The 12,886-nt window shown below is 34.2% G+C and overlaps 2 protein-coding genes across 2 annotated transcripts; one reads left to right on the forward strand and one right to left on the reverse strand.

Moving 5' to 3' along the window:
* The first annotated feature begins 44 nt into the window (after window positions 1–44).
* On the forward strand, window positions 45–2,301 carry LOC130808764 (TLC domain-containing protein At5g14285-like). The gene has a single exon (XM_057674251.1). The coding sequence runs from the start codon at window positions 464–466 to the stop codon at window positions 1,226–1,228; it is 765 nt and encodes a 254-aa protein (XP_057530234.1). The 5' UTR covers window positions 45–463; the 3' UTR covers window positions 1,229–2,301.
* A 134-nt stretch (window positions 2,302–2,435) lies between these two features.
* LOC130808865 (uncharacterized) lies at window positions 2,436–11,282 on the reverse strand. The gene is made up of 16 exons (XM_057674399.1): window positions 11,100–11,282; window positions 10,927–11,002; window positions 9,191–9,322; window positions 7,381–7,741; window positions 7,201–7,296; window positions 7,023–7,102; window positions 5,795–5,870; window positions 5,529–5,705; window positions 4,730–4,834; window positions 4,556–4,651; window positions 4,362–4,454; window positions 4,239–4,274; window positions 4,118–4,159; window positions 3,533–3,663; window positions 3,308–3,434; window positions 2,436–3,020 (listed from the first exon to the last, which is right to left on the reverse strand). The coding sequence occupies exons 1-16, from the start codon at window positions 11,173–11,175 to the stop codon at window positions 2,862–2,864; spliced, it is 1,863 nt and encodes a 620-aa protein (XP_057530382.1). The 5' UTR covers window positions 11,176–11,282; the 3' UTR covers window positions 2,436–2,861.
* Between the last annotated feature and the right edge of the window lie 1,604 nt (window positions 11,283–12,886).

Genomic DNA, 12,886 nt, shown 5'->3' on the forward strand with positions numbered 1-12,886 from the left:
AATATACAAGAATCAAGATAACACTAAAACATATTCCAATCATTTTTATTTTACAAATTTGAAGAGATTTGTCTAGTCACAAAAAACTCATCCTTAAAGTTTCACTAATCCAAATCCCAAAAGCCAAAAAAACATTCACTTGACGCAATCCGCAGCAAGAAGCCAACCCAAGACTGTTTTAATATTTTCTTAAAATGATTCTCAGAATCTCTCTTTATATGCCAACCCTTCAAAATTACTTCTTTGTCATACTCATATCTATCCTGCAATTTCCCCACCTCTTAGTGTATTATTTTTAATATTTTATTATTTTCTTTATTCCTTAACCGCTTTAAATTCTCTAAAAGTCAAAAAATATCAGATTTTGTCAAAAATCATTATCATTCCAATCAATCCATTAATCAATCTTAACCATTCTGCAAATTTTCAATCTTAATCTTTAATCTTTATTAGTTCTTTCTTCATGGATTTCAAAGCTGAATCCATTTACAACAACCTAAAACTTCCCCAGTTTCTGCTCTTTTTTACATTCATCTACATAGTTGCACACAAAATCTTCAAAAATTGGGGTCCAAAACATCGTTATGACGCATGCAGCTGCGTTTTATCACTCTTCCATGGAACCCCATCAGTAATTTTAGCCATTTTTGCTTTAATCATAGTTAAAACCCGAAACCCAGATAACCCAACAACAGTTTTTGCATCAAAAAATACCCCTTTTCAAAATTTGGTTCTTGAATTTAGTACAAGTTATTTCATCATGGACCTTCTTCATTACTTAGTATTTAACCCACATGATGTTATCTTCATTGCTCATCATTTAGCTACTCTGTTTGCTCTTCTCACTTGCAGATTTGTAGTCAATCATGGAGCTTCTGCAATCTTGGGAATCTTGATTCTTGCTGAGGTAACTAGTCCATTACAGAATATTTGGTCATTGGCAAGCTTAAGAAAGACTGATTTTCCTAGTGCTAAGAAGGTTTTTGATGTTTTGTCACCTGGGTTTTATGCATTTTATACAGTTGTTAGAGGTGTACTTGCACCTTTGTTTGTGATCAAGATTGGGTTTGTGTATGCTAGTGGAGCTGTGAATAGTGTGATTCCTACATGGGTTTGGTGTTCTTGGATGATGTTAACTGTATCTGGTATCTTTGCTAGCTTGTTGTGGATTTTGAATCATTGGATTGTGTTTTACAAAGAAAAGCAGTGCAACAAGAAGTTGGAATGATGTATGGGAGTGTTTTTTGATACGGGCGCCCAGTAAGACAGGTGGTTAGAATAGAATCCTTCTCGTGAACGAGAAAACTTTTTACCATTATGTCGATCAATGATTTACAAATCTTCCCATCTTTGATTAGATGTTGATATGTGCTAGTAATAGTAGTTTTTAGTTGGATTTGTGAATTGTAAATCTTGATGACTATTTAGTTAAATGTTTAGTTAGTTGGTGAAATTGGATTGTTCTCATTATAGCATTTGGATTGTGGTAATACTACATCCTAGAGATTGGCTAAAGTTCAAATTTCAGGAGCATTTTTTATGGATTCTGGACCAAAAATATTCTTGAGTTTAGATGCTTTTGCTCATGTTTAGGATGAGATTATCTAAACTCAAGGAAAGTATGTAGAGATGTAATTGCATAAGCAATCGTAGCTACTCTTTATGATAAAAAGAAGTGATCATTTATAAATTATTTGTAAAAAGATCAAAAAAGGTCACACAAGTTGAAAAGTAGATTGCATATGAAGTCTGGACTCTGGACCACCTTATATGCTACATAACCAAAAACAAATTGGAACTTTGGTGTTGCTAAATATGGAATTCATGCATGGGGGGTTGCGTTGAAGTGTGTCAAATGCTTGACGTGTCGTCTTTTGGTGGTGAAAACATATGCCTGACTGACATGTTTTGGTGGACGGTAATTGGGCCGAAAACACGTGCTTGATGTGTTGCGTTTTGGTGAACAATAATAGTTGCATCGTGTTAGCCATCTTCAAATAATGACATTACATGACACAAGCACACAGATGTGTACTGTGTTATAGGCTTATAGCCAATTAGCCATCTTTAAAATTTGTTTTTCAAAATTGGTTATAAAATGGGTGGACAACTCTAAGGTCACATGTCATATAGTGCAATTTTTAAAAATGGTGAGCTAGGAAGTATACCACTACATAGAAATAGATTAGTTTCATGCTTTATTTACACCAAAAAGTGTATGTTGTCCTTTCAATTGAATTTACAATATATTTCTACAATAATTTCCTTTTTTGCTATGACCTCACGCTATTTAATTCTTATCTATAGATTATTCATAGATTTTCATTTCATCTACGCCTCAACTTTTAATCAAATACAACTTTGCTTCTCAACTCTAGTAAAAAAGCTGTACTTGCTAAAATTCCGTGGAGATGGAACAGATGAGTATAAAAATGGGGATATATGTAGTCTCCAATCTCAAATTTGTACACAATCCAAAACACATGAGATGGGATGGATGAGTATTACAAAGGGGTACACGTAGTCTCTAATCTGTACACAATTTAAGATACATGTTAATCTCTTCAGAATAGGAAAAATAAATAAAAAACTTGAAATTGCGGATCTAATATGCAATCGTCCATTCAATACAGTGCAGAACAGACATATTGTACAATGTGTATGAACAAAATAATGATTATAAGAAGCTATGTAGCTAATAATCTAGCAGATACATTAGATCACAAGTTACAGGTGATTGACGCCCTATATTGTTCGTTCTGAATATCATGGGAAGCTTATTTGTACCTTGCAAGACTGTTCCTTCAACACAGAAGTTCTTTCAGGTTAAACTCGAATAGTTCACTTCCTGCGGTGAAAGTCTATATGCGGATGATTGATGTCGATGCTGTCTCTGGACTTCCTTGGTAGTCAATCTCCACAAATGTACCACCTCCTATTCCTTTGGCCAGTCTCCCAGGATTCACGCAAAGGCATTTAAGAGGTTCCTGTTCTTCAATTTCTGCATTGAGCGAAAGCACCTGCATTTTTCCAAAATCGTTTTAGTTGAATTCATTATCTAACGCACATCATCATTGATGTTTTTAAGAAGCTTCTTTCTTGTGCGCAGTCAAGTAAGAGATTCACCGTTTACATGAGCAGACAAACCAAATTACAGACGCAGGGGGAATGGACACAAATAATTTTCCCCTCACTACTCTTACCATTCAATGGTGAGGGGTTCCAGAAACCTCATTTGAGAGTCCTTTTAAGTGTGTTTGAGCATCATAACTTGAGCAAGAAAAAGCTATATTTCATTAGTCATTACCTTAGCAAAGGGAGCCAAATCAGATGGTAAAATGAGCATATGTGGAATGGAGGAAATATTCAAAGCTTCTGGGGCAATTGAGAAGTCCAGCGGAACACTCTCGGATGGTGGATATAAAGGATAGAAGCTGTTGAAAAAAAGGGAAACAGCACAAAGCACTTTTATCTCAAATTCAAAAAGCAATAGTACATAAAGAAAATCATACAGCAAGAGTTGATAACATGCCTGCGTTGGTTAATAATATGGGTCGCCAATCTGCTTAAACGGTCTCCTGAAGGCCCATCTTTGGGAATCCTTGAAATCTCTTCTCCGCTCAGATGCCTAACAATATCTACTGTGCTGCATCCTACAATCACCTGCAAATCCAGACCACTATACCTAAATGCTTGCCCAAATTCATTTGCACTCACTGATATGAAAGACATCATTGTGTGATTAAACAAGTCAGTTCAGACCCAGAGCAAGAATATAAATCCAGACAAGTTTCTAAAACTAATTCAATATTTAGCAGAAGTCATATATTTCAGCAAGCTATCTTAAAAATGATATATTACGGTTTAGGGTTTAGAAAAAGTTGGCGTCAATGCTTTTTGTATTTATAAAACAAAATATAACACCCTGATGGAGCCCCAATACAAGTTCATATAGGTTATCTACGATCAGTGAGGCAGAGCAGAACCAGAAATATTCATGCAATGCAACACACTTTTACATCTTTGTAATGAGCCTTAACAAAAAGAATTCTTAGAATTAATGATTCCATATACATCAGTGGATGAGAAATATTTGATGGTGAACACAAGAACTAACCTCATTTGCATCAAATATTCCAGGATTGGTTAGGCTAGTTATCTGGCAAGAAAATCAAAAGTGATGTTTGAGTCAAAGATTCAAGGGAAGTTCATTGAAAAAACTAAGAAATTTTAATTACCTGGTCTCTTATCTCAGGGTTTATGTCAAAAGGTGGCTGCAAAAACCAATGCAGTAATTAATTAACACGATCTTCAAACAAGCATATAAAATTATAACTAAAAAGATCAAAATAAAAAGTTACCTGAGGGAAAACATGATCATGATTTGCATCTCGTATAGATGGCACTAGAAGTACACGAGTAGAAGAACCCATGTATTCAACATGATCTTGCAACTGGAGAAGTATAGTTGGACAAAAACAAAGCTTTACATCAAAGCTCAAATATAACAATTTGTTTCTTTTGGCTGCAGAAGCAATTAAAAAGACTGGCATACCCTTCTGATGACTTCTTGATAAAATACTTCATCAAAGCTCCGATCAAAAGTTGCTTTCTTAATTTCAGGGTGCTCAGAATCAACAAAAGGTCCTAACTGATAAAAAACCACATTGTCATCCACAAACAAATTCTCAAAAAATCACCAGAGAAAGAAAAAACCTTAAACTCTTACAAGTACAAGCAATTGTGGCAGTTTTCTAGTTGCATATGCAAGCAGTTCTGTCAGCGGTTCAAACAACAAATTGTCTCTTGTGGTGAAAGGGCCCGCTGCAATCATCTGCACAAATTTCACACAGAAAAACATAATATAAAGCTAATAAGTGTACTACGAGCTTAAACAAAGAAAATAATATACCACTATAAAATCATCTCTTGTCGAAGTAACGACAAATGAATATCACACATTGTTGATAGTTAATAATAACATTTTCTTTTCTGCACCCGGATTTGAATTTTTTTTGGTAATACTCAACAAGGAATGTGAGACTCTTCAGTCTGCCTCATCAATCTTGAGATCATGACTGCAATACAATTCCCAAGGTTTGGTTTTGAGGAAAGCAAAATTCTCTGCAGGTGATTCCAGCATAGAATTCTTTGATGTCTTTGGTTGAAGCAGAAAAATGAATCTTATGAACGAAGCACAAACTTAGCACACTTGTCTGGTGTTTCTTTGAATTTATTTCAAAGATGAGCTTAAATCATTTGTTTTAGTTAGGTTGAGTGAATTTTCAGATAATGACAGCTCGTTAAAATTGTCTTGTAAATCTTTCTGCTAGTCCTCTTCTCAGTACAACACAACAGTAGGAAAGTTGTTCTATTGTCAAAAAAGTTTACCATTCTTGGAATGCAATGAGCATAGGTTTTTATGTGAAGCAATATTTAGCAGCACGAGTACTAATTCACAATAGCACATAGTTCTCAACTTCTCATAAGGTCTGATAATTAATGTTTACAAAAGTTCTCTCACTTACCATAGATAATTCAGCCTGTGCTGGTGATTCTGAATTAGATAGATTCTCTTCAGTCAGAGCAATCCTCTTTGCAGGATGAAGATTCTCATCAGAAGAGGGTAACAAAGGAATAGCATCCACTAATTTCGAAGCAACTAAACAATGGCCACTGGGATTGGTTCCAACAATGCCCACAACCTATTACACAATCTCAACACATCATTTCAGTACAACACCACAAAAAAATTGTTATATAAAATCAGTATCATAATTTCTAACATAAATACCTGCCCAGGAAAAATGGAATATTGGTTCAATTTGTCTAATTCAAGGCGTACTTGTTCTCCTCCTGCATGCTCAACACTGCCACAAAATTAAAACAACCATTGAAAGGTTAATGTGAAATACAAGCTAAAGTGTATTCTATAATTGAAGTGTGTTTGTATTTTGCATCTATTAAGTTTTCATATTATTTACATATCCACAAGTGTTTTAGCACTATAGCAACAGCCTCAGCTGAAATAATGCCTCTAAGCCACTAGACACTATTCTTCATCATCTTCATACCCAGTATATAAGCTATGATCAGGGTGTGCCGAGGGATGGAAGACGGCAGACCATTCCCTTATCATAGGAAATAAAAAGGTTTCAACCAAAGAAACCTTCACCTCGAGAAAGACCAACAAATAAATCAAAATACATAGGATACACCCTAAGCAAGGCAAGACAAAGACTGATAACATGACAAGGCGAGACAAGACAAGGCTGGAGAAGTATAAAGGCGAAAACAAACCAAAAAAATATAAATAACAAAACATAGAGGCACAGACAAAAAACGTGAAAAAGATAACTACAGGTGGTCTAGGAGACGAACTTGGCATCTCCAACAAGTTTTATCTTTGGTCAACCTCAAAGAGGTGCGATTCGCTCATTTCATTCCTAATTTGCTCCTCCCACGTTTTTTCAAGCCCACCATGACTTCTCTATACATCAACTTTGATGTGTTCCATCCTTCTCACAGGTGGGTCGTTGGTCTTACTTTGCACATGTCCAAATCATGTCAATCTACTTTCACGCATCTTTGCAAAAATTGGGGCAACACCTAGCATCTCTCAAACGTCGGTTCCTAATCTTATTCATCCTAGTGCGTCTTAACCATATTGAAGTGAGTTATCCACCTTTCCAAGATCCCAATATTCTGCTTTTGCATCTCAACTACATTTAATGATAAATATTTTGAAATCTTTACAAGTTGCTTTAAGCTACTAGACATTATTCTTACCCTTAACATATTGAAATCAGTTGTCCAACTTTCACAAAACCTGATATTCTGCTTTTGCTTCTCAACTACATGCATTGCATATTGGAGGTATACAAAAGTTGCTGTAATTGTAGGATATTGTCCCGAGTTCATAAATCTAAATAGCCAAATGAGATGTTTGAATTGAAAACATTTTCAGGTTTCATATACCATTGCCTTGTAACTTTGGAAAATGAATGAGAACATAAAAGTACCTGCTTTGTAGTAAAACTGATTTCTCGTTCAGGCGGCCTTCCCCATCACAACAGATCATCCCAACAGCAAATATACTTTTCTGATAGATAATCAAATGAGATGAGTTGATGATTGCAGAATAAAGATGTCGAGAAGCTACTGTAATATACTAAAATAAATCTTAACAAATTACTTTACCTGAGAGGCTACGGAAGGGTCAACAGGTTCTTCATACTGTCCAGAAGCAAGAAATGCTGATGTATGTCTTTTAATACGGTTCACAAGAGAATCAAACTGCATCACCAATAAAAATAATTTAAGTTTGATCAGTATTATGGTTGTCTTAAAAGTTCACTTCACCATAGGAAGCACACATACCCTGTCTTCAATTCTGTCATACATATATCTGCAACCAGGTTCGGGCTTGGATCCATGAATCACTAAAGAACACCTTTTCTTTGGTTGCGCTCTTCGAATAATTTCATCTCCCATATCTTCATCTTCGGATTCCTTTTTTCCACATTCTGCAATAGGTTCAGTCTTTGTCTTGAATTGAACTACAAATTTGTTGATTCGCTGTCCAAATGGTGTCACAATACTTGACTGCTTGCTGGATGAGAGAAGGCTTCCGTTTGTTCCATACCTTGAATCATCTAATTCTTCATACCGAGCCAAGGTTCTGTCAGTTGGAGTGATTAAAATACCCTCTTTGGTATCTTCTGGTTCATCATTTAAAGTCCTGTCCAGAAGGTACAACTATGATAAACATAAACAAAAGTATTTAAGGTTAAAAAAAATGGAAGAAGAAAACCCTTCAAGATCAAAGCATTTAGTTTGCATTAGCCAATTTGAAACAATCATACAACTTAGGAAAAATACTCAAAACAACAATGATGGGAGTACACCGCAGTCACAAAATCTGATGATTTAGAATATCCTATTCTGTTTAGCCGCTGTGCCGTGCCATCCTGTAGTTCTCTACAGCTTCAGGTTTATCAGCTAATTAGAGAAGAGCAGCTTGAATCTTTATGGTATCAGCAATGACATTGACGAACAGATCAAGTGCATTCTTTAGATACAGAAAGGCTCTCTTACTTTCAAATACTTAGGGGTGCCTCTATTCTCTAAAAATCAAACCGTGAATCAATCAACCACTTGGGTAGAAAAACAATTGCAAAAATGAACTCTTGGTCTGGGAAGCAAGTTTCATATGTAAGCAAATTGCAGATTATTGAATCAAATCTTTTTAGAAAGCAAACATACTGGAATATAGATCTTTATGCTTCCATAGAAAATTATTACAATGGTTGATGCTCAATGCAGGAAATTTCTCAGGATTTGTTTCAAATGAGACTTCTGAAATTTTCTTTGTAATTTGGGCCTTAGAGTAATATTGTGCACTAAAACTTTCAAAATGGCTAAACATATGAAGAACTTAACCACCTGAACAAGGAAGCAATGGGCAAACGGATATGGACTTTGTCTTTTCAAATAGAAAGTCTTTGGGTGAAATTGGTTCATTAGCTATTGCTACTACATTAAGAAAAAGGAATTAACATCATGGCCTGTCCTAAAATGTCTCATGGAATTCGGTCAGAAGTGATAACTTTATGGGTGGCAGACCCTGGGTTTTGAAAAAAAGGTAATTATCAATTCAGAAAGCCTGCACAATTACCCTTAGTCCTAAACTCCTAACCCATCAGCAAACTGAGCATTTATTGGGTAAATTATGTCTCTGGAAGGAGTGCCTTCTCTTGGGTTAGCATTTCCAAATTATCATATGCCAATAGGCTTATTAAATTCCATGTTTTCTATACGTTAGCAGCATGGCCTTAACATAAGATGGAATATAATTCAAAAGAATGCGCATACTTTTCTGGATCGCGTCTTACTAACACTCAGCTGTATAAACTCATGATCTGCTGCTAGGTTTTCTGACACTTTGATTAAGTTTTTTAATCAATGAGTTGTCATCTGTTCAACATTTAGAGTATGAACAAACCCTTCCTAATGCCAAACTGGTTTATTTTATTTGCTTGAATTGGCTACTAATTAAAATTTTGATATGCAAGAGCAATAAATGGGTCAAAGAAAAGGCCTTCAAATACAGATCCAACATTTACAAGAGAAAGCGCAGTAGATAGGTAAAGCACAATCAGATCATCGTAGTCTGGATATGGATACTCACATATCTACATCACGAATGGAGTACACATGCAAACCAGGCTCCTCCTTAATTAATGCCTCTTTCTGCTCATTTTGCAGGTGCAATAAAAACCCATCCATCTCAGCATCATGTATAGTAGATTCATTCAACTGCCTGAAACACATCAATTCAGCCCACAACAAGACATACAAATTTCACCAAAATAACCACATAATAAAAAATAGCCTAGATTACAATCAAAACACAAATAAATCAGCTGAGTTGTCAGTCGTATTTTTTTTAATAATCTACCCTTTCCAATCACCAGGGGCGATTCTAAGGTGGTGCGTGGTGCACAACCGCACAAGGCCCCTAAATCTAAAAGGCCAATAAAAAAATCATATTAAAATAGTATATTAATGAGGTAGAGTAGTTGGTGGGAGTTTTACTTAACATATCAACGGTCATAGAATCAAATCTTATTAATTACTCCTACGTTTTTTTCTTTCCTTTCTTTTATCTATTTCCAAAGCAATCCTTTTATCCACAAACATCTTCTCTTAAATCATTTAATTTTCATCTATTCATTAAACATCAATAATCACTAAAAATAATCAACATTTTATTTTTTAATACTTCAATCCTTTAAACTTTTACACTTTTTTATTATTTTCGATCAACCCATTACTTCTTTTTCTTCATTCTCAACATTAGAGATGAAAACTTAATTTCTGAGAAATTAATTTAAGATATTTTTATAAAATTAATACTAACATAGTTAGAAATTGTGTTGAGTTTTTATTTAATTATATAAGTTAAAAATATAATGGTGTTGAGTTTTTATTTTAATTTAAGAAAATTTCCCTTTTCAATTATGAAGGGCCTCAAGTTCAGAAATTTATAAAAAATAAATTGAACCTCAAAATACTTTACTCAGCCCCTGCCAATCATATCATGGTTATTTGTTTTGACGGAAAATATTTTTATCGAAACAATTTTTGTGAAGATAGGTTTTCAACGGAAAATGCAAATGATAATTGTTTTTCTTTTGTTTGGTTTAATGGAAACCTATTATCATGCTAAAAAGGAAGAAACACAATGTTGAATGTTAGTAGTGAGAGAGTAGAGGAAAATTGGTTTCATTCATCTTTTGGAGAAAAAATGTTTGCAATAGGATGAAAAACTAACCTTCATCAACTCAAACAATAGAAATGGGAAAACTAGCTTTCCCGGATGACATTTACCTCCAAATCAAACACTCTCTATAGCTGGCAACCCTTTAACTCGAAATGACTAAGAGAAACTCGAACCTAAACAACCCGAATTATAACATGTATACCATGATTATCAGTATATTTTGACCTTAAACATCAATCCAATCCCAACTTGACCCATTGACCAAAATCAATCGTTACTGAAGCGATAGCCATTTTAGTGGTTGCCGTACTGCGTAAACTTGCAAGAAGTTTCAACCTTATTTATATTTTTCTCCCCTTCCATGATAATTCAACTTTGAAAACTGTTAATTTTGATTTTTTTGATCAATTACTTACAGAGGCGGGGAAACAAATTAACAAAATTTTCAAAGGCTCTTTGCAATTTCAACATTATAATATTTTTTCTAACAATTTTGTATCATTGAACACTTAACATATACTATGTAATTTAATATTAAGTCCTGCAATTTTTTGGGGCCCCCGATTACTTAAAGGAAACGAAATCAAGGAGAAAAACTGCAAATGTAAAACTTTTCTAGACCGAAAAATGGGTATGAAAACCTGTTGAGATAGTAGACTTCCCAGCTTGAGATCAGATCTGAAGGCGTGAGCTTGTAATTTATACAAAAAGTAAGACCTGACATCAAAAAAGGATTGAACTTAATTTCCAGTTCATATAATTAAATAGAATACCCCCCGAAAAAATTAGTTTGGGAAAGAAGAAAATTGATTACATTTACGGAGAACTTCATCTTCATCGGCGATTTTGAATCCACTTTTGTTGAATTCGGCTTTGATTTCAGCATCCATTGATCCAATCTTCGAATTCTAAGGTTTGTGAGTTCGAGGGTTTTTGAGCGCGTATAAGTGAAGAGAGGGTAAATAGATATTGAAAATGGCGGGAAACAGCTGCTAACATGATAAACATACTTTCATGATGGGCTTGCTTTATGTGGGCTAGGGTAACAATTCTTAAAGCCCAATTATAACGGTTGTACTTGGAAAATTGGAATAGATAAGTATTTTTATCAAAAAAAAAAAAAACATACATTTAAGCTTTGGAGAAACTTATTTCAAAATATAAGCGCCTCAAGCCCTAGAGCTGTGGTCTAGATTAATTCACACTTACAAACTGCAAACAAAGAAAATTGGTCAAAAAAGGTTAAGTATCTGTTCGCAGTTACTAACTGCGAACAAAGGAATCCCTAGTCAAACAGGGTCAAATCTTTTTTTCCAGTTAGTAACTGCGAACAAAGGTTTGACCTTGTTTGACCAGGTCTCCTTTATTCGCAATTACTAACTGCAAACAGTTATTTGACATTTTTTAACTTATTCCATGTGTTTTTTGGTTAATATAGCTAGTATTCAAACTAGTCTTTTAACAAATGTTCTATAACTACTTAAAAATTATATCTTATTCCATTCCATCAAAATTCTAGCAAAGTCTCATCTAAATTGTTTTGAAGTTAAAGGTACTTTTCTATTCCCATTTTTGGTTGTTTAAGGTTATTATTGAATTTATGTTTATGTTGTTAATATTGTCATTGAATTTAATTAATAAATCTAATTGAAGTCTTTATGTTATTTCATTAGTATATTTCCAAGGTACATTTTATTTTTATGGAAGAGCATTGTAATTGTAGTTATGAAGTCGAATACGATCAGGATTGGAGCGATTTTAATCTTGGTCGCCAATATATTGCTTTTTCATTTTTCCAAGATAAAGGATTTGGATGCACCTACTTTCGGTGGGTAGATTTTTCAAAATGGTCAAATTTGAATTACAGTTGAGTGACACATTTTTTTATATCTTGAGGTTAAGCCCCTTTTGTATGAGGTCGTCTCACCGTGAGACGAATCCATGCAACAGGTCCATTATGCTAAAAGTTTCTATTATTTGGTTATTTAACGCAAGTACGAGGTACGTCTCATGGTAAGACCGTTGCATATAAGAATTTGTGTTTGAGGTTAAATTATTCACAAATTCTTGTATAAGATTAAAGGAATTTTGTTTTTAAAAAGTTAATTTTCGCTAGCATGCAGATAAAGGTCTATTGTTTCACTTATTATTAAAAGCAGCCTGCTTTGTATGAGATGGTCTCACGTGAGACCGTCTTATATAAAAATTTGTGTATTAAAAATTGAGTCTTTAATTATTATCCTTTGTAAATAAAGAGCTAACCGGTTTTCTTAACCTACAACAACGGATTTTTTTCTTTTTTAAAAAAATGTGTTCTTTTATGACTTGTTTAGGTATAATCAACAAAAAATAAAACTCCCGCAAGTGACTTCACTGATTTTTTTTATTCAATTAAATAAAAAAAAAGCTATGCGTTAGGTAAATAATTTTAAAAAAACATCAGTAATAATTTAATATATATAAAAGTTATTCAACAATAGCATGGGCATCATGCCCGGTGGAGGGAGTACACGAGGAGGTAGATTACTCCGTTAGAGGCAAAACAGGAAGCGCAAGGACACTGAACGTGTTCTCAGCATTAGGAGACATCGCATTTGCATT

The sequence above is a fragment of the Amaranthus tricolor genome, chromosome 3 (assembly GCF_026212465.1).
Source record: "Amaranthus tricolor cultivar Red isolate AtriRed21 chromosome 3, ASM2621246v1, whole genome shotgun sequence".
Classification (NCBI taxonomy): domain Eukaryota; kingdom Viridiplantae; phylum Streptophyta; class Magnoliopsida; order Caryophyllales; family Amaranthaceae; genus Amaranthus; species Amaranthus tricolor.

What these genes read in the sequence shown, in the direction of transcription:
- LOC130808865 (XM_057674399.1), bottom strand. Translation starts at nt 11,175, where the DNA reads ATGGATGCTGAAATCAAAGCCGAATTCAACAAAAGTGGATTCAAAATC. An exon ending in GAAGTCTACTATCTCAACAG is followed by an intron (nt 9,323 to 10,926) that starts GTTTTCATACCC and finishes GATGTGTTTCAG; the next exon opens with GCAGTTGAATGAATCTACTA. An exon ending in CACAGGCTGAATTATCTATG is followed by an intron (nt 4,835 to 5,528) that starts GTAAGTGAGAGA and finishes AAATTTGTGCAG; the next exon opens with ATGATTGCAGCGGGCCCTTT.
- LOC130808764 (XM_057674251.1), top strand. Translation starts at nt 464, where the DNA reads ATGGATTTCAAAGCTGAATCCATTTACAACAACCTAAAACTTCCCCAG.